General features: G+C 33.8%; 1 protein-coding gene across 1 annotated transcript in view; it reads left to right on the forward strand.

Moving 5' to 3' along the window:
* PTPRQ (protein tyrosine phosphatase receptor type Q) overlaps nucleotides 1-22,602 on the forward strand; it is a 204,133-nt gene that overhangs the window by 67,620 nt on the left and 113,911 nt on the right. The window contains exons 19-25 of the mRNA XM_047867339.1: nucleotides 264-409; nucleotides 4,795-4,963; nucleotides 6,368-6,658; nucleotides 6,920-7,195; nucleotides 7,569-7,720; nucleotides 11,469-11,610; nucleotides 14,761-15,030. Of these exons, the coding sequence (XP_047723295.1) occupies nucleotides 264-409; nucleotides 4,795-4,963; nucleotides 6,368-6,658; nucleotides 6,920-7,195; nucleotides 7,569-7,720; nucleotides 11,469-11,610; nucleotides 14,761-15,030 (1,446 nt within the window). The remainder of the gene's footprint in view (nucleotides 1-263; nucleotides 410-4,794; nucleotides 4,964-6,367; nucleotides 6,659-6,919; nucleotides 7,196-7,568; nucleotides 7,721-11,468; nucleotides 11,611-14,760; nucleotides 15,031-22,602) is intronic.

Genomic DNA, 22,602 nt, shown 5'->3' on the forward strand with positions numbered 1-22,602 from the left:
TAGAAGTGGGATAGTGTTTTACTTTCTTTAGTAAGAAATCTATCTGTCCTCTGCTTGGATTTTGCTATGATATGGTATTAGAGAGATGGCCCAATGAGCCTTGTGGATTTCAATTCTGACCTCTCATTAGATGTTATACCTAATTTAAGTTTTCTTTTGAAAAACAGTGGTTATTGCTTATCAAAGACAGGTAAAATTTAGAACATTGCAGACATTCTTTAGAGCCACAGGTGCAGTTTTTTGTTCAATTGTTTGTTTTATAGCACCAAGTGATCCTCCCAAAGATGTTCGTTATGCAAATCTCAGTTCTTCATCAATAATGCTCTTTTGGATGCCTCCTTCAAAACCTAATGGGATTATTCAATATTATTCTGTTTATTACAGAAATACTTCAGGTACTTTTGTGCAGGTAAGACTTGAGTTTTCTTCTAGTTAGTTCTTTATTTACATCCTCCAGTTTTATTGATGATGATACAGACTTGGCATGGTAGAAAAACCATTTCTCTTACACTGATAATTATGAATAGACATTTCATAAAACTTACATTGAAACTGAAAAAATATGGTGGGGAAATGTCAGATACATTTTAACCTATCTGTGCATATGCACACATTTCCATGTCAGCTTCAAATATATTATAAACAATGAAGATGTGACCTATTTAAAATTCTGTGTATAAATATGGTCCTCAATTCCACTTCTTCAAGAAGTGTTCTCTAAAGAGTTGATGATTTAATTTACCCTCATTTCTCAGCTAAAAAAATTTCCCTTTTGTTTGCATACAATATAAATAGTTTTAATGTTTGGATGTGTTTGCATATTTTTCTTCAATTTTAACAATTTTTAACTGCTAGCTGAAGGGATTTTGTTGTTGTTATTTAGTATCACATGTAATAAAATCACTAGGAATGTGGTTATTTCACTTGAGGTATGCAGGGTTTTAGGGTCATACAGTTTGCAGATGGGCACTTTCTGATGTGGATAATGATGGTTATGAAAATAGCTAAAATGCATTTTGTTTAGAGAAATATTTTCAGTTTACTCAATAGAAATCCTTTATTTATCCAAACTAAATATTTAACAGAACTCTAACATATGAAAATGATAAAATTGGAATGGTTATGATTGAATCAGGAATGGAGAGATTTGGAATATAATTTGGAAAAAGCTAATTTTGAAGAAAGGCTACAATTTACAGAACACGTACCTTAATAGAAACTGTTGACTGCCTGTTGATTATAACACTGTCCATTCTTACTTCTTTGTATCTTTTTAAGCAGCTGAAGAATAGAGACAAGTCTTAGTAATTTGGGGCTGTCCAGCTCTATTTGTGACTGACGACATTAATATAGCCATGGGAGTTAGTTCTTGGGATCAACAATCTCAGGAAATAAAGCATTACTGTATTGAATTATTTGCTTTACTGTATCTATGCTGCAGCTTAGGCTGATGAATGGGGTCAGAGCAGAATTTTGCCAGTAGTCTCAGGACTACTGAGCAGTGAGTAAGAGAAAGTCAAGGTTGGTTTAGTTTTTACATTCTGCTCAAGACCCTCTAAGGATGGGCTTGAATAAGTGTGACTACTTAAAACTTAATGCCAAAAGAAAAACTACTTTATACAAGACATGAAGATATAGATATGTATGTAGTTATAAATGTATATTTTTATAACAATGCCTTAGGAGCAGAAGGAGAAAGGAGGATCCTTTTTTTCCCCTTTCTGTGTACATTAAGCAACTTTTGCTATTCCTTTTTGTTCTGCTCTATTTGGAGAAAAGAAATGGGATTTGTATGCAATTTATTATAATTTTTTTTACCACAGTGTTGTTTACAAATTTAAAAATGTGTCATTATGTCATGGAGGCCATTCAAAATGCAGATTTCTTCTTTCACACATTTAACAAAAATACTGCAAAGGGGTGGTGTCTGTATCTGAATCTTAGCAAAGGTTTTTGCCTGGGTACAATTTACTTTATGACCTATATACACAATTCTATTTTGGTTCTCTTTGTCCACACTTAAATAATGAAGTATAAACATCTAACTATGGTTTCAAACCTATTTACAATTCATCTAACTTAGAAAAAGTAATCTTTTATTAAATAATCTTAAGAATGCTTTTATGTGTGACAGCTGCTAGAGAGCACAGGCTAATGATGTGAAGATACTTCTCATATTGCGTGAAGTTCATCTGCGCTTTAATTTATTCCTCAAGTTAATGTTAAATACAGCATCTTTGCTAACTGATTTTCTATTTTGGGTTGGAAGAGTGGAATAAACCCTCAAAATGAACATTGTATAGCAGAATAAGTGTGTAGCTTTTTTCTTCCTCCTTCTCTTTCTTCTCTTTCCCACAGAACTTTGTAGAATAACCTCATGCATGGTATATCACATTTTGCTAACCATTCTTGGTATCTGCTTACTTGTCCTAGCTCCCTATGCTATAGCAAATAACTTGAAGAAAAGGATCACGTGACACTTATCATTCCATCCCCCGAAGTCCTCTGGTACTATATCATACATAGGTTCAATGCTCAATAAATATTTTTAGTTGAAAGAATGTACCAACATTATTTTTGATACTTAGTTATAATTTTGGAGCATTTGAGTTTGTGGGAAAGTGATTTTTCCTTCTTCTGACCTTGGGGAATTTAATCTCTCTGCTACCATTGTTCTTCCTTCAATTGTTGCACATTGTGTTTAGTATAGTGTATTAATTCTTCTACATTTTCATTTTTACCCACTTATGTCATATCTCCTCCTGTGCCTGACATAGTGTCTTATTATATTTAAAAAATGCTAATGAATACTGGTTGATTAATCAAATTTGAAAGCTTTTACTAAATAACTTCTGACTGCATTTATATATACAGAGTAGCAAGTCTTAATTACATAATTTGAGCTGAAAAAATTTTTTTTCCAAAAATAAATAAATGACTGAAATAATCATCTGGATAATTGATCTAATTCCAAATTCGGTACATGTCTATGTATGATAAGTCACACACTCATCAGGAATGGCTACTGGGTGATTCAAAATAATTCATTTCCAAATAGTCATCAAGGTGATAGGTAATCAGAATAAATTCAATAACAAAGAAAAAATAAAATTTACACCAAAAAGCTACATTAGTATATTTTTTCATTACATCCTCATGACTTACTTATTTTATAACTGGAGGTCTATACCTTTTGATCACCTTCACCCATTTTGCCCACCCCCTCTCACCCTGCACCTCTGGCAAACACAAATCTGTTCTTTGTATCTGTGAGTTCAGGTTTTGGGGTTTATGTGTGTTTTAGATTCCACATATAAGTGGGATCATATGGTATTTGTCTTTCTCTGTCAGACATATTTCTGTCAGCATTATGACCTCAAAGTTCATCCTCGTCTCGTCGCAAATGGCAGGATTTCCTTCTTTTTAAATGGCTAAATAATTAATTACGCTAATATTTTAAGAGACACTTTATGTAAAACAATTATTCCCTGTGTAAGACAGATGTGTTGAAAGATAATTCAAGTTTACAGATCATATTTTGTGTGAGATTGTTACATTGTTTTAACTTATCTGTTCCCGAATAAGCAGCCACAAAATTGAGGTAGATCTTTTATTACACTCATTCTTCCCCTCCTCTCCACCAAATACTGGCAAAAGAACCACAAAACTTTGCTGAATTTAATTTTTTGATGCATTATAGAACCATCCTAACTGTAAACTTTAGTCAAATTAATTACCCTAAGTTTTTCATTTAAATGAACTAATTACCATTTATTGTTTTTTATTTGTGTGCTAGATATGATATTGTTTTATGTGTTTCATATCATCCTCAAAATCTCTCTGTGAAGTAGAAATAATTACTCCTATTTTATAGTTGAGGAAAGAGAATCTGAGTTTAGATGGTTTATTGAGGGCTACTCTGCTAGAATTGAAGTTAGGTTTATAAGATGCTTAAAACTTTGTATGTTTTGGAATGATTGAGCTTTCTTGGTGTAGATGGGCATTATTATATTATTAAATTAATAATATGGACATCCATACTATTAGTATGGATTTATTCATACTAATTGCTTACATAATTTTAAGTATATTTTCCTTTATTTTATTACTGGTTTTGTTAGCTATGTGTTTTGTATTTAAAATATGATCAGAAAGAAAATGATTGCATAAATAAATTCCCTAATCATCAATAAATGCTTTAGGACAAATATAACTAGGAATCAGGCAAAAATTTTTTTAAATTGCTCTTACTTTGCATTTAATAAAGAGAATGCATCTAGCTGACTTCCCATTTCTCCCCATGATTGTAGAAAAAAAAAGCCCCATTAAAGATGAATAATAACCATTTGAGTTCAGAGAAAGTGGTGAACACTTTAATAATTTCTTCATCATTAATAGGAAGAAAAAATCAAAGTTTTTATAATATTCATAATATATAGGGTCAATGTTTTGAAAACGACTTGAAAGTTTTATAATGAAAACTGACACTGCTCAGCACCTTGGAGCGCTTTCAGTTGGCTACTGGACCTTCTCCATAAGCTGGAAGTTTCTGCTCTTTCCTATTCTGTATGTTAATTTTATGATAAAAACAATACCATCTATTCCTCTTTAGTACAAACATATTTCCAGTTTAATTATTGCACTAATCAATTTACATTGATTTTTTTCAAAAATTAACATTTTAAAATAATAAGGGATGGCCAATTCATGGATAATAATTATTTTGAAATTACTTGAAATTACGTATACTAAAACTACATTCTGAACAATTAAAACAATATGTTTATTTTTCAGAATTTTACACTCCATGAAGTAACCAATGACTTTGACAATATGACCGTATCTGCAGTAATAGATAAACTGGCAATATTCAGCTACTATACATTTTGGGTAACAGCAAGTACCTCAGTTGGAAATGGGAATAAAAGCAGTGACATAGCTCAAGTATACACAGATCAAGACAGTATGTAAACAAAAAGCATTTATTAATTTTTAAAAGGTTTAATTTAACACTTTATTTTAGAACCTTTTTCTATTTGTATATATTACTAGTAAATTCTGTGATTTATTTAGGCACATTTAACTAGTCATTATAGAAGTTTGGAAATGCATTTAATATAACTGTAAAACTATTATAATAATAACAGCCTTTTCTATTTATGGAAACTACCATTCATGAACTTTCTGTCACTTTTATTGCTTCAAAAGATGTCACAGCTGTCCAGTTGTAAGCATGAAAAATTCTGTTGCATACGTCGATGGGTGCTTGTCCATTTGCTTTAATCTAACACCTTTTTTTGTTTTAATCTAGCAACTTCTTTCCATTTCAGCCTTTGAATCCACACAGGACTCCATACAGCATCTTTGTTCTTATTATGTTTTTGACTAATATACTCATAATATCTTTACTTTTTTAACTCTAGAAGTTTCTTGTATGCAGCTTCAGCAGTATCCTGTTTGTGCTGAGTATTCAGAAAACTATAATGATTGAGGCATTTGATGTTTTAGGTTTCAGCTTCAAGAATACAATGATCCATAAATCATTGCCTATTTCTTCTTGTGGTTGTTTCTGGAGTCCATTTATTTCTTAAGGACTAGTCTTTTATTGAGAAATGGTATTGACCTAAACTTCTGCTGAGAATAAGATTCTGTGTTTATTGTCTGAAGATTGCAAATCGACAGACACGATAAGTATGAGTGAATGCTTTTGTTGTTGAACAATCTTTTAAATAGTTTACACATTGATCAACAGGGTAAAATTATAAAAAACGTGAAAATATGTGCTTGCAGAGTCTTTAACAAAGTATTTTAGTGCAGTATGTAGTCAATATCATTTCAGGCATTCTTTAAATACGGATATCTCCCCATATTTTCAGCAATCTATAAATGTTATCAGTGACTGTTGTAGCACCATGAATAATAAACACTTATTGTGCACTGTTCCAGGTGAGAGGTCCTAGATCTGATATATATACAGTAATGATAATCTTTAGAAGAAAGAAACTTAAAATATTGTTTAAATAATATAAATGATCAAAATATTTAAATATCTGAGTATACATACACAGACATACATGTATATGTACACGGATAATCACCACGTTGTAGGAAAGAAAAGAGAATATCATATAAAGCAATTCTAACACATATTAAAAATGACAGGGTTTGTATTTTGAATCATTTTTAATATAATTATTTTGTAATGATATTTTGTAATAGGTGATATTTACTACATCTGCATTTAAACAATGTAAGAGCTAATGATGTAATAGATGCCATTTCAACAGTTATCCTCAGCTTGTGAATTTACCTAAATTTTATATAGGGTGACTGATAATTTTTATATTTTGCACATTACCTACCATAGTACCCGAAGGGTTTGTTGGAAACCTAACTTACGAGTCCATTTCATCAACTGCAATAAATGTAAGCTGGAGCCCACCATCTCATCCAAATGGTCTAGTCTTCTACTATGTTTCTCTGAGCTTACAGCAGACTCCTCGCCACGTGACACCACTTCTTGTGACGTATGAGAGAAGTATATATTTTGATAATCTGGAAAAATATACTGATTATATATTAAAAATCACTCCATCAACAGAAAAGGGATTCTCTGATACCTATACTGCCCAGCTACACATCAAAACTGAAGAAGATGGTAGGCTGGACCCTTTTATTGCCTATTAAGCAGATTGCTGGTGTTCTCTTCTTTACATAGCTTTCTGATAGAAAACGTTATTTTTATAACTGTATAGAGACTGCTTGTTCTCAAGTAGTTAGCCTTTCAATAAACATAATAAGCTCTGTTTTTTAAAATTAAAATAATTATCTGCTAATGAAATTATGTCCCACTATTTTAAAGCCTCTTCTTTTTAATGCTAATTCACTTTTCATTTAATATTCTTTTTTTCTTTTATAGTCCCAGAAACTTCACCAATAATCAACACTTTTAAAAACCTTTCCTCTACCTCAGTTCTCTTATCATGGGATCCCCCAGTAAAACCAAATGGTGCAATAATAAGTTATGATTTAACTTTACAAGGACCAAATGAAAATTATTCTTTCATTACTTCTGATAACTATCTAATACTGGAAGAACTTTCACCATTTACATTATATAGTTTTTTTGCTGCCGCAAGAACTATAAAAGGACTTGGTCCTTCCAGTACTCTTTTCTTTTACACAGATGAGTCAGGTAAGCCTGAATCCATAACTCTTCAAATGATTTCCCTGTTGCAGCCTTGCTCTCTCTTTTTAAGGACCAGCATGGAAAATGAAAAGATATTCAGTTATCTATTTGTAACAGGCTTACAACTATTCATCTACTTTGCTGAACATTTTTTTTAATTCAAGCCTTAGAACAAAGTGCTTGTTTAAAATTAGTTTGGAACTACTGAGTTCCAAGTATAAAAACATAGTTACCGATGCTATTTATTTCTGAAATATGATCATTTTAGGAATCTTTCTTAATAGTGCCTGCAAGAAGCTAGAGTCACAATGATATTTTTACTAAATATCATTTACTAAAAATTTTATGAATATAAGTTTTATAATGTGTTTTCCTGCAGTGCCTTTAGCACCTCCTCAAAATTTGACTTTAATCAACTACACTTCAGACTTGGTATGGCTGAAATGGAGTCCAAGTCCTGTTCCAGGCGGTATTGTTAAAATATATAGCTTAAAAATTCATGAGCATGAAACTGATACTATATTTTATAAGGTAGGTTGATTTTAACAGTACATGTTAATTTAAAAATTCAGAAATTGAATTAAAATCACTTGACATGCAGAGGAAAATGGACTGCTTTAAATTAAACAAGGACCATCTTTTTAAATAATCTTTTTTTTCCCCCTACAATTTAAGGATGTTCATGGAAAACACAGAAGACATTTGTCAGATATGACAGCTGAATAATTTGTAGAGCAGTTTCCTTAGACTTTACGACTTCTAGATATGTGCAAGTTAAGAAATAATTGCATTATTGTATAAATGCTGGAAAGTATATAGTAAATTTTTTCAGACTATTTAAAAACTGTTATTATCTTAAATGCAATATATTTCTATTTGTTGTTAAAAAGATACCAAGTGAGTGTTCTTAACCTTTTAAGAAAAGTATTTCTACTGGACTTCTGGTAATCTTCCCTGATAGAATATAATCCCACACTAATTGGGCTTTTAAGGTATATCATTATTTTTTTTCCTTTCAATGCCAATTAGTTTACAACACTGAATACTCTTTCCCTTCTCCATGTTTAGGTTCTAGAATCAATGAAAAATACCCAAATTACAGATATAACAAAGGATCTCAAATATACTTGTGTGATTTCTAGCATTTAATTGCCAAAATATGTTATATAACTAGCATTTATTTAAGAAAGTGTTTTTATTTTTTTCTCCAAAGGCGATGAAGTACTGGGATGCTCTTATTTAGTTACAACAAGAAGAGTGAAAAAAATCTGCAGTAAACATTGTCCCAATATTATATGCATTACAATTTATTGCTGATGGTAAATTATTTTTACAGCATGTGTAGCTTGCAAAGTGACTAGTAAAAATCAAAAGCAATGGTTAAGATTATGTCATAACGAACAATGGCTTTCTTTCTGGAAATCAAGATATTACTTTAAAATCTGGTAGGCTGAGTAGAATTTGAATTGTAGTACTCCATAAATGTGGAATCTGTTCCCCAAAAGTGTGAAATTCTAATAATGCTAAGTCTCTGGGCCCCTACTATCTATCCTGGTCTAATCTTAACATTTTCTCATTTTTTATTTGCTTTGTCTGTATGGGTCACTGGGAAATGAATATCAGAAAGGAAAAAGCAATCATTTTTTACTGCAATGACATTTTTTTTGAGACTTAATGTGTGGCATTAAGGCAGCTACTTAACCTCTTCTGACTTGGTTTCTTCAAGTGCAAAATTGGAGTTATAAGGATGCATACATTAAAAAGTGAGAATTGTAAGGGCAAATCTATATCAAGCATTTAGAATAATCTTCAGCACATGATAAATGTGTTAGCTATTGTTGTGTTATTGTACATCATTTAAGAAAAGGTTTTTTTTTTTTTTTTTTTTTTTTAAGAAAATGCGTTCTTCAACGTTTATTTATTTTTGGGACAGAGAGAGACAGAGCATGAACGGGGGAGGGGCAGAGAGAGAGGGAGACACAGAATCGGAAACAGGCTCCAGGCTCTGAGCCATCAGCCCAGAGCCTGACGCGGGGCTCGAACTCACGGCCCGCGAGATCGTGACCTGGCTGAAGTCGGACGCTTAACCGACTGCACCACCCAGGCGCCCCAAGAAAAGGTTTTAAAACTGCATCCAGCATTGTCATAGCACTAAGTATGAAAGGACAGTGTACCTTTACCTGAATATGAGAATAAGTTATGATTTTTAGACCTCCTGATATTTCAGTGGAAATGCTACCATTAAAATGTTTCTAGTAGCAAACATATAATCTTTATACCATAAAGTATTAAATATATTACTTTTGGGTAGAAGGAATAGTTTTTCTTGAAAATTTACTACTTTTAGTTACTCCTTTTTACACCTGTTTTGTCCTCCGTTGATTTTCATAGTCTTATTTTCTTCTAAATTCCTTTGAATATACTTCATGCCACCTGTTTTCCTTTCCTAACATCTAGTTTATTTGCTTTCGTCCCTCTGTTTAGCTTTCTTTCTGAGTGTATTGTCCTATTTTCCTTCTGTCTTTGTCTCCCTCTATGTCCTATTGGTTTCTATTATTTTCTTCTTTTTCTTTTTATTCTTTCAAATTATATGTGGGTTTGTGGAGACAGAATAATTCCAGAACCATTCCAAAGATTCCTGCCATTGTAGTCAATCCAGTGAGTTCCCATGGAATCAGATCCAGGTCTACTGGTAACTTGGGTCACTCTCAAATATGGAAATAAATTCTTTATTCAGTAAAAAGTTCTGCTAAAATATGTTTGGAAATATTCCTCATTCATGTCTCCCTCTTACATTTTACTCTTATGTAAATCTGGTCACTGTCCAGTGAGCTGCTCTCACATGTTTTGTTATAATCTTGGGTTCAGTCATTTCTCTGGGTACAAACCTTTCCTAATCCAAGTCAAAATTTACCTGCATTGTTCTAATTTCTTCTCAGTAAACATTTGTTTGTAGATTTCTTTGATTAATATAAAAGTTCCTTGATGACAGTGACCATATGTATCTTATATATGTATCTTTATAACCTTCTGGTTATCTAACAGTATGCTTTATAAATAGTAAGCATGAAAGAATGAAAGGATAGAGTGTAATACAATGAGTCCCTAAAGTATGTCAATAACTTGGGATATTAATTTAAAATTTGATTTAATTTAAAATATGATTGAAATGTAAGTGACTTGTGAGTTAGTATTCTTGCTAAATTTCTGTTACTGAAATGTTTAATAAATAAGTCAAAGTAGTTTATATTTTGGGTCCGTTAAATGGAGTATTTTTAAAATGATACCATTATAGGAGACATTGTCTTCTCTTTCTGTAAAGATAACAGATTAGTCTTAACTGATCTCTCAGTTATGGCAATTATCTTTGAATGAAGACTTTATACTTAATGGTCAATTTTTCTATGAGAACACATATCCTTCCTTGAGCAGTTGTGATAACTGTTTTGTTACTTTTTTTTTTCATTTTCCTAAGAGATTGGGTAAAATTATGAATTTAGGAGTTGTCTGGGAAAACTCATAATTTAAGCTTCATGAGAGTAGAGATTTTTTTTAACTGTTGTATTCCCAATGCCTAGCATAAAGTAGCTGATGAATAAATTAATTTATACAGAATGTTACTGGTATTAAAAAATGACTCTAGAGGGGCGCCTGGGTGGCGCAGTCGGTTAAGCGTCCGACTTCAGCCAGGTCATGATCTCACGGTCCGTGAGTTCGAGCCCCGTGTCGGGCTCTGGGCTGATGGCTCGGAGCCTGGAGCCTGTTTCCGATTCTGTGTCTCCCTCTCTCTCTGCCCCTCCCCCGTTCATGCTCTGTCTCTCTCTGTCCCAAAAATAAAAAATTAAAAAAAAAAAAAAAAAAAAAAAAAATGACTCTAGATAAATTCAAGAAAAACCTACTATTGCTGACCACCCATAAGTTTGATTTAAATTGGAGACTTCAATTTTTGAGAATTTAAAGGAAGTAATGAGTATTTAATTCCAAGCAAGTGTCAGGAGACAAAATGAAAACAAAATACCCTAGCGTAAAAAAAAAAATTTTTTTTAAATGGCCATTTTGGGATTCTTCAGGGCTGAGAGGGTGCCCGGTTCATCCTGTATCATGACCTGAGTGCATAAAAAAAAGAGGTTAGTATTTGTTTTATTTTAATTGAAAATGCCCATGCTTATTAAATCCTAAATTAAACATAGAAGGCATAACTTCAATGTAATAAAATATTTCTTTCAGTTACGAATTTTTGGTGATGCATCATGACAAAGAATTTTTTTCTGGTTTTCAGAACATTTCAGGTGTTCAAACTGAAGCCCAGCTTGTGGGGTTGGAACCAGTCAGCACCTATTCTATTAGCATATCTGCCTTTACGAAAGTCGGAAATGGCAATCAATATAGTAATGTAGTAAAATTCACAACTCAAGAATCAGGTGAGATACAGTTTTTTGATCCTAAAATGTTTCACTTTGTATTTAACACTTTCCCCGTCCTTTCAGATGAAAGTATCATTAATAGTGCATTCAAATGGAAGTTGAATTTCAGTGCTTTAAGACTAGGCTGTATCTTGTCTGCAATCAAATATATATATTTACATGTGGTTTTTCCTTTTGAACTGAGGAAACTGAAATAAAGGACTAGTTTAGGAACAAAGTAGGTTTCTAGATATCTGTGGAAAATTACCTAATTCTGTTTTTTATTAAAAAAAAGTTAAATTCCAGTTAGTTAACATACAGTGTAATACTAGTTTCAGGTGTATAACACAGTGATTTATCACTTAGATGCAACACCTGGTGTTCATCACAAGCGCCCTCCTTAATCCTCATCACCTATTTGCCCATGCCTCCACCTACCTCTCCTCTGGTAACCATCAGTTTGTTCTCTATGGCTAACAGTCTGTTTCTTGGTTTGCCTCTCTCTTCCTTTTTTATTTCCCTTTGCTCTTTGTTTTGTTTTTAAAATTCTTAGTATCAACTGAGACAGCTGGGATGGGGGGTAGGAGGAGAAATGAACCAGTATTCACTTTTAACAGGTTGGTTTATATTTCCATGAAACGATATCGATGATTTTTTTAAGAAGATGTAACATGTGAAGACCACTGGTCACTATGTAAGCTTCTACTTTCCCATAGTCCATTTGTAACATGTGAAGGGGATTATGAAGACTATGAAATACCACTGGTCTAATTAAACTTACCCACATGTCACATACATGCCATAGCTCACCTTTGTTTATGCTGGATAGTTTTCATTTATGACCTATATAATGGGTGGCTTAGAAATGCATTTTTCCTTTTCTCAACCGGACTATATGTTTAGAGGCACCTCTTCCTCACTTTTTTCATCAAGTATTATTGAATGAGCTTAAGATCCTGCTCCAGTTAATTTTTCTCTGTACCTCTTCTTTTAGTGAATCTCTAAGTTGAAATTGGAAAGCACTCACTGATAAATTAATCATTTTTGCATTAATTTATGAATACCTGATACTTTTTTTCATAGCATGCCTATAAGACAAGCCAATAAAATAGTATTTATCATGGATAGAAGTGCTTGCTTTGAAGTCAGAGTGTCTGGATTTGAATCCAAGCTCTGTGACCTACTAGCTGTATAACCTTGCAAAGGCTCATTACTCCTCAGAGCCTCTATGTGTGAAAAGAAACACATATTAGCAGTAGCCACCTATAAGGTTGTTGTGGAAAATATTTGAAAAGATCCACATAAAGCACTTATTAGAGTGTCAGACACACATTTAGTTCTCAAAAAAATATTACTGTTGCCCCTATTCTCATATTACATATGAAGAAACCATTATTCAGGAAGTTGAGATTCAAAGATCTGAGAAAGTTAGTAAAGAAACCGAATTAGAACATCAACTTCTGATGTCTAGTGTAGGGTGGACATAACTGTAGGAAATATATATTATAACTGATAATTTATGTATTATATACAAATGCTAAACATATAAAGAAAAAACTATTTTAACTATATATATATATATATGTATCAGTTTAGTAAAAATTAAGGTTAATCTTGTAGACAGTAAACCAATAAATATTTTTATCAATAAAATAAAATTATTGCACATGCCTTGATTGGTTAAATAAAAGACAATTTTCAACTTTAAGTGTTAAGTATCAGCTGTTTAATTAATTGTTTTTAGATTCACAGAGTCAGTGAAATAGTCACAAAACCCAAGTTTATAAACTAAACCTCAGCAAAGTTATTTTATGAAAATATTATTATATGTTTTTGAAAATAAGCAAACAATAATATTTAATAGAACCCTGGATCAGCTGAGAAATTGTCTTTTCAAAAATTTTAAATGCCACACATCCATTCCCTAAGTGTTCTCCTTTCATTCTGATGCCTCTATTTTACAGAGGAAGAAGAATTAGTAAAGATAAATTTAGGTCAGGAGAGAGAACTGTAAGCAAATCAAAGATAACTTGAACTTGAGTATTCTTTAAATAACTATGTTTTGCATAAGGACAGCAAGTTGTTTCACTACTTGTTTGTAATCCACAAATTGACTATATACGAATTTTTCTTGTAGCATCCTCTCTACACTATAATAAGAAAAGCTATGCTATCATTTGAGGACATTAAATAATTACTTTCCATGGGAAGTAGCTGGTCTCTCCAATCTGTAGTCACTTTGGTGGGCTGGGGAACTGCCCTTCAACCAGGTCTACCCTCTGAGAACTTGGGTTGCTTCCAAGTAAATTCAGGGAAGTTCTAGAAAAACAAAAACAAAAAAACTAGGACTGAATTAAAAACTGGGACTGTTTTAAATGTTCCCTCCACTGATTTTTAAAAAGGTATTGAGGGATCAGGTTTTCACAGTTCTTCCAAAGCCTACCAATTGTAAAAACAGAACCGCTACATTGGTTGCATGTTTCCTAGTACTGTTTGGCCCAGATGTGCCACATCATGGAGGCGCCTATATCTATGTTTTGCATGAAAAGGTTCCATATAAAGGTATTGCTAAGACCACTCCTTTCCAGTGAGATATAAAGAAAGCAGGCTCCAGGCACCGCCTGAGCTTGAGGCTATACAGTTAGTTGCTTGTCAGTATTTGAGGATGTGATTGCTACTTGGACCTAGGAATATTCAGTGGCTGACTCAGTGTTTTAAGGATTCACATAATAGCATAGAACCTGGGCCAGCTGACACTTGATTTAGCCTATGTTAAGAACTTTTTGAGCACACATTGCAAGGTTGATATGTTAAATTTTTATTTGGTCTCTACTAAACATGATTTAAAATATTTTTTTAATGTTTATTTATTTTTGAGAGAGAGAGAAAGAGAGAAAGAGAGACAGAGTGGGGGGGGGGGGGGCAAAGAGAGAAGGAGACACAGAATCCAAAACAGGCTCTAGGCTCTGAGCTGTCAGCACAGAGCCCGATGTAGGGCTCAAACCCACAAGACCCAGGATCATGACCTGAACTGAAGTCGACGCTTAACCGACTGAGCCACTCAGGCACCCCTATTAAACATGATTTTATCTAGAAATCATGTAATAAAATCATTTACCTACTACATATGTGTGAATTTTAACTTCGGGCATTTGTTTATCTTTAAAGTTCCAGATGTCGTACAGAATGTACAGTGTATGGCAACTAGCTGGCAGTCAGCTGTAGTGAAATGGGATCCACCCAAGAAGGCAAATGGAGTAATTATACATTATATGATAACAGTTGGAAAGAATTCTACAAAAGTCTCTCCCCAAGATGATATGTATACTTTCGTGAAACTTCTTGCCAATACCTCATATATCTTTAAAATAAGAGCTTCAACTTCAGCAGGTGAAGGTGATGAGAAAACATGCAACATCAGCACGCTACCTGAAGCAGGTAACTAATCTGAAACAGGTAATTTACCTGAAAGAGGAAACCAACCTGAAACAAGTAACTACTTGTGGATTGTGTCATACATTTGTCGATAGCATTTGTAATCTTTTTATTCTTCCAAGTTTTTATTTAAGTTCCAGTTAGTTAATATACAGTGTCATATTAGTTTCAGGAGTCGAATTTAATGATTCATCACTCATATACAATACCCAGTGTTCATCACAACAAGTGCCGTCCATAATCCCCATCACCTATTTCACATATCACCTTACCCACCTCCCCTCCAGTAATCCTCAGTTTCTTCTGTACAGTGAAGAATCTGTTTTATGGTTTGCCTCTCTCTCTCTTTTTTTTCCCTTATGTCCATCTGCTTTATTTCTTAAATTCCACCTATGAATGAATTCATATATTTGTCTTTATAGCACATTTATCTAAAGATATGAAAGAAATATTTTAAAATGTAACACATACATTTTTATGACATGTTACTGAATACTGGTTATGTAGTATATTGATCCCTCTCCACAACACGGGGAGACTAAAAAGGGGAAAAGGAGAGAAAATCTGCTCTACTGTGTTTCCACACATATCTATGTCTTATTATCCAAACTATGAACTTACTGAATTATTCTTTATCATAAATTAAAATATGGAGTGAACATGTAAATGTTTTGGTATTTATCTCTTTTTTATTTAATTGATTTTATGGAACTCTAGATGCTTTCCTGAATTCCAGAGCTGCAGTGTCAAACTCTCTTTCATCGATTTCTTTTCCTATACATCAGCCCTTGTCTTGTATAGTATTTGAATGAAAATATCTGGTCACTAAGTCTAGTCTACAAAGAAGAAAACGCTTGCCTTCCCTAACAGTGGTCTGACCTACCGTATAATTTCCTTTCTCCTTCTATCTTCTCCAATATTGTACCTGCTCATGTCAATGTAAGTCTGATTCCTTCCTGATAGTACTACTTCCCTGGAAGTCCTCCCTTATAGGGACTGTGGGTAATGGCATAATTGTTTACTTCTGGCACATCCAGATCCATTATTTTGGAAACATCTTCTAATTCTTTCCTCCTTTTGAAATCAGCATCACCCAATTTTACTCCACTCCTCTATCCTTGAGGTAGTAAACCACAGAATTTCAAGACATGGTGTACCTTCTCCCTGGTTTCCTCATCCTCATCAACATTTTTTCCTTATCATCCTTCCAGTGCAACACTTCGTCAGACTTCAGTGTTCTTGTTCAGCTGGAATAGATGCTTCTCAGCAACACCTATCTTTTGCTCCTTAGATCTCAAACCATGCCACTGTGATTCATCTTCTAGGGGTTTTTCCCATTCTGAGGGGATTCCACTGTTTTCACCAGATGTTGGCTGATAAATAGTGCTATACAAAACAGAAGTGGTTTACCTTTTCCACCTATAACTTCACCTTCTCTATCTCTCCTAGCTACCCCATAATCTTCTATATCAATTTGTTTGTTTACACTCTATCAATTTTCCATAGGAGAATTCTGCTCTCATTCTGAACATAATCTGCCCACACTGTCATCTATATTTGGTGTGATTTTCTTAATAATATCAATGATACTGACTTGCCATCCTTCATATTTACTCATATCTTTATTTATGCTCTCAAGATATCCTCTCTCAGGGATGTCATTGCCTTCTTTTCAGGAAGGTAGCTGCTTATTTTTTTGTTTCAGTATCATATCTCCTCTAGAACATTACTCCATCAGTTCAATCTACTTTCTCCTGAATTTCATTCTCTTTCTTTCCATAACCCCCCCACCCCGCAAATTGTTCGAAAATTTTAGCTGAGGAACTGGTTGGTGTATCAACCCCAATATCTGCAAAATGGAATTTATGCTACATGGATTCTTCTCTTCCCCTTTTCTATGCCTGTACTTTGTAATCCTTTGGATACCAAGCTTCATATTTTTATGTGAACTTTCTCCCATTTTTCCTGCATATGATTAGATCTTATCAATTCAGTCTCTGCCATGGCTCTCCAATTTGTTCCTTCTTCTCCAACGTGACTGCCCCATTTTACATCAGCCTCTTGTTGCTTCCTATAAAAATATCCTAAAGTAGCCTTACCACCCATGCTCATCCAGTCTGCCCATCAGTCTTTTCTTCGTACCCACTTACTTTCTTTGAATTGTTTCTAATACACAGTTTAGAGCATTTATGTGTTGGCAGTTGAAGTTCATTATCTGAGGGTAAAAGTGAGACATGCAGATTCAGGTATTTGAAACATAGAGATAAGAATGAAAAGCACAAGGTATAGGATATGGCTCAGAATACTCCAAATGTTTTACTTATTCTTGTCTGGAAAATGCATCCCAGAATTTATCACCAGTTAGAATCTGGCTTCTGTCTATGTTTTCATTCTTATGTCCCTCCACTACATTTCCTCATCTACCCTACGCCTCTAGCCAAATTTTGTTTTTTTTTCAGTACATTAGATTTCATGTATTCAATTAAAAGAACATTTATTAAGCACTTGCTACTTGCTATGGGCTAATGATTGATTAGATTTTCTATTTTAAACATACTCAACACTTTCTCACCATCAAATTGCTTTACTTCCTGTAGTTATATTGTCCTTTTCCTTTTGTATGTCACACAGAATTGTATTCATTCTTAAAAGCCCAATTTAAGTGTGTGTGTGTGTGTGTGTGTGTGTGTGTGTGTGTGTGTGTGAGTGTGTGAAATTCTTCAATGAAATGCCAACTTTTAAAGCCATAGATTCCTGGACTTCACCCCAGACTTGCTGATTCATAGCCTAAAGAGGTGATGCCCAAACCTGTACTTTCAGTCATCTCTCTAGGTAATCTGATGCTCTGCAAGTTATGGGAAGTGCTTGAGTAGGTTACCCATGAACTCTGATTGCTGGTGATATGTCGCAGCCAGGACAGGCAGTGTCAAAGAGGTCCAAAAGGAGTGATAGGTATTTCCCCAGTAGATGGGTAGCAGACCATTGCTATGCAAAATCTGGCAGAAGGAAATATGTTCAAATCCAGGCAGATGGTCTGCATCAGGTTTTTTAGCATCAGGTAAAATGATCTTGATTATTGGACTAGGAGCAGAGTCTTAGAGAACTGGAAAAAAAAAGGACAATAATTTTGAGATAAATGAGAGGTTCAAAAGACTCTGAAGACAAGACAGAAGACTCATTAATTGAGTCCACGGACATTTAAGATGACTGCTTCATCACAGGAACAAAGCAGAAGTTCAGTTAGTAGAACTGAGACACGTAATCAAAGTAGTAATATGCGTTTGATATAGAGCTATCTGAACTTAAGGTATAGGTCTTTGTAAAAGTAAATATTTATTTAAGGATTTGAACTGGATCTTACCTCAGGGTTAAAAGACCACATGAGTAAAAGTTAAAGGGAATCTAAATCAATGAATTAGGCTGACATCAGACATACATATTGTGCTATGTACTCCCTTAGTACTGAGGACAAATGCTTCTCGGACATTAGACTTCTAACTCCCTGCATCAGAATATATATCCCTAAGGCCCTACTCCAGACCTATGAAATCAGAATTTGGAAAGTAAGACTCACAACAAATCTGTATGTAAACAAGATATGTGTGGAAAACAGTGCTGAAATTGGAGACACGCTCTATTCCTTTGTAAACTTTTTGCTTGCGGGGCCTTTGTCTTATTTACCACTGTTTTACTCACAGTTCCTAGCAGATACCCTGGGAATTACAGGCACTCACATGTTTGTAGAAGAAAGAAATGAATTCTTTTCTTGTGAAATTTATAATTTTCCATAAAGGTTTTTATTCCATTGCAAAATATGATTTCCCACATTTCTATCAGGCAAAATTATAGATATTTTCTCCCATGCAAATGTAACAGTGTTTTTAATTAAGGACAATCAGTCATATGAAACATAAGCATTAATTGGTACTTCAAAATTTCTTAAATAATTTTTCATCTTTAAAATTAAGTTTCAGGTCTAGGATGTAATTATATTTCTGATTATAATATTTGTTAGGTAAATGCTTTTATCTGGGTCTGCATGAATTGTTTGTTGATGAGACATTAGTAAGAACTGGAGATTCATTGTTCAGAATGGAAACAGTTTTATAGCTGTTGCACAATTCTAATTTATAGCGGTCTAAGATTAGTCACGGTGCATAGTCAGCTCTGTGTCACTGACTCTGTACTTATTTTTGATGTAAAGTAAAATCAAATTTAGCTCACTCTCTTACTGCCTGGTGTCTGACCTTAACATTCCTTCCAGGGATTATTGGGTATTTTTCTCAGTGTAAACTTGGTCATAACTGGGCAGAGTTAAACATGCATCATAATGATTGAATTTATGAGGAGATTAGTGTTTGGTCTCTAAGGTGGTTCCATTGTCGCAGTCAGACATGTTGGAATAGGGCAAATGTAGATGAAGGCCCCCAAACTTGGTGCTTTTAACCACATTTTATGTCAAAATATATCATATGTACCAATAAAGATATTATAGCAAGTTCATGTGCACACAATATTGAACTCTTAGAATCTCATATTAGCTCAAAATGCATGCACTTATCCATATTATTTTCAAATCTTAGTAAATGTGGTGATTTAATATTGAGTTTTTAAAACTTTTTTTCTGGAAGATAATTTTACAGTTTGTATTTATTCAAAGCTCTTCCAAGTTCACTAATTTAGAATCAGAAGAGAAAAATAAGCTGTATCTATTGGATGCCTAAAACTTAATTGAGGGAAAGTAAAATATGATTTTTTCATTAGTTTTTGTCCAACAGGAGGTATCAGGCACTGGTAGCGACCCACTGCAAGTCCATTTATTAAAGGAAATTTATTAATATGGTGCAACATTATTGAATGTGTTCAATTTCCCTGTTTTTCATTTTTCTTCTACTCTTGGTTATTTGAAAAAAAACATATGGCAAACTATCAATATGCATATACTTATATATATTTAATATATATGTGTGTAATATATAAATATTATAATATGTAAATATATTATATATATAAATATATATTTTTTACATTTATGTATGTTAACTTTCAATCATCTTCTTCATAGCCCTGACCACTGTTCCTCTAAGAATTATTTAAGAAATTTATCTGTTATGCATTTTAGTTGAATCCCTATTTTGTGGACCTCTCTGAGCACTGCAGAGACCAGGCAAACTGTGATTATGACTAAATTTGATCTCCATTTACCAGCTTTTTGAAAAAATAAAACATTTATATCATTTTTAGGAATGCACACCGTTCTCAAATAGCATTTATTAGACTGAATGTGAGTGGTAAAAGTATTCCTCAGGGTTGCAAATTAATGCACTAATTCAAAAGTTCCCTTTTTCCTTTGTCTGCATCCAATTGACTTTGCTCTCCTTATCCGTCTCCTCAGTTGAGATGAGAAGTCAAGCATGTAGGAAAATTGCATGATCCTGTTTGTTCTTAAGCAAGTGAATTGACACATTCTACTTACCAGTAAGTAATTGCTGAAAGTGTAAAAGCCATTATAGTTGCCTGTCACAGATCAGAAAGAAATAGCTATTAGCATTGCTACTCTAATTGAAATTCAAGTGTTTTACAAAATATCTCTCATGTAGACTCAAGTATTAAATATAATGCTTTTCCTAAGAGTGAACATCAGGTGAGAAGTATCTTTTACACTTATAGTGTGGAAATTTGACCCATACATGCTTATTTAATGCTTATTACTATGCACAGGCTCGCGTTTGGGGTTCAAGAACCAAGTTTGAATCCCAAATAGCATCAATGATCTCTGCTGTGTGCATCCAAATAACTCCACCATTAATGTAAAGACATACCCAATACATATAAAGCAATTAAATACAAAGCAATATTAATATGTTAGTCAATTATGTGGATTGAAGATTGAATCAAATAGGAATTCAGGACAATATTGAAAGCTATGTTGAAGAAGTGGAATATGAATTGGATGTTGCTTATTTGTAGCTTCAGAATTTCTTTATAGGAGAAGCATAGACTCAGTAACCTAGCAGGAAATTATGATATGGTCTTGAACTTTGAATTTCATAGACAGTTACACCAGTGTTTACTTAGATTGTCTGAGATAGATCAATAAAATAGCCAAGTTTTTGAAATATTCTTTTTTTGTTGTTCTTCAGTGTGCTATGAGAAAATGTCAGAGCACATGTCAAAGAACATTCTTCATTTTATTTGAGCTGTATGAAGGGTAGGGGGAATTGCAGATTATGGGTATGCTAAGGTACTCATGGTTAACCAGCCTGTGGCACAATCACTATTCATGGAAATACTAAGATTAATAGAGAGAGGGAAGTAAATGCGAATTCCAAAATACACCAAGAGAAAACACACAGTGGAATAAAGGAATGGGATATAAGAGGTCAGGCTGAGGTGAAAGCCTGTTAGAGTGAGGGCGCACTATATTGGAAAGAGTGTAGCGGGGAGCCTTACTTTGCTCTTGGTTTTGCATATTTGTTGCAGAGGCTTGAATATAATATCATGGAAAAATGAGAACTCTGCTAACTTTAATTTTTTTAATGGTTTTATTTATTTTTGAGACAGAGAGACAGAGCAGGGGAGGGGCAGAGAGAGAGGGAGACACAGAATTCAAAGCAGGCTCCAGGCTCTGAGCTGTCAGCATAGAGCCTGCAGTGGGGCTTGAACTCAGGGACTGTGAGATCATGACCTGAGCTGAAGTTGGATGCTTAACTGACTGAGGCACCCAGGCGCCCGGAGAACTCTGCTAACTTTAAAATAGGAAGCAACATAAGTAACTCTAAAAATAGTGATTGTTTTTTGACCATTGTCCTAAAAGACTGCAGTAATTTTTAGAAGTATTTGTTTATTACATAGTTACAGAGCCTTCTGAGTCGCAAAGAATAAGATCCACAGTCATCTTAATGGCCCATAGGGTCCTTTTTAACCCACCATTCTCTTCCCTTAGTTATGTATTGTCTCCTTCTTTGTTTTTTGAAATTAACCCTCAAATGCCACCTCTTTAAAGAGGATCTGACTTATTTATAATTGAACCTCCTTTCTGCTAGATTTTGCATCCTCTTTATCTGCTTTACTTTTCTGTATTGTATGTAGCATTGTCTATGGATCTGTCCTCATTACAATGCATGTTCCATGAGATTAGGGATTTTTCTTTGTGTAGTTAACAAAGAAATGCCCAGAGGGGCGCCTGGGTGGCTCAGTCATTTAAGCTCAGGTCATGATCTCACGGTGGTTCCTGGGTTTGAGCCCCACATTGGGCTCTGTGCTGACAGCCTGGAGCCTACTTTTGGATTCTGTGTCTCCCTCTCTCTCTGCCCCTCCCCTGCTCACACTCTGTCTCTCAGAAATAAAAAAAAAATTTTTTTAAATGCCCAGAAATGTGTCTGAAATACAGTGAAACACAATAAATATATTATGAAACAATGAATGAATCAACCAATCAATCAATCTTCAGTCCTAGAAGAGTGCTAAGCACATAGTAGACATTCAATATGCATACTTTGGGAACCATAAGTAGAAACTTACAGTTACAAAATTATTTCTAGACAATTATATGGTAAAATATCTAAGAAAGGT

The sequence above is a fragment of the Prionailurus viverrinus genome, chromosome B4, assembly GCF_022837055.1.
Source record: "Prionailurus viverrinus isolate Anna chromosome B4, UM_Priviv_1.0, whole genome shotgun sequence".
Lineage (NCBI taxonomy): Eukaryota > Metazoa > Chordata > Mammalia > Carnivora > Felidae > Prionailurus > Prionailurus viverrinus.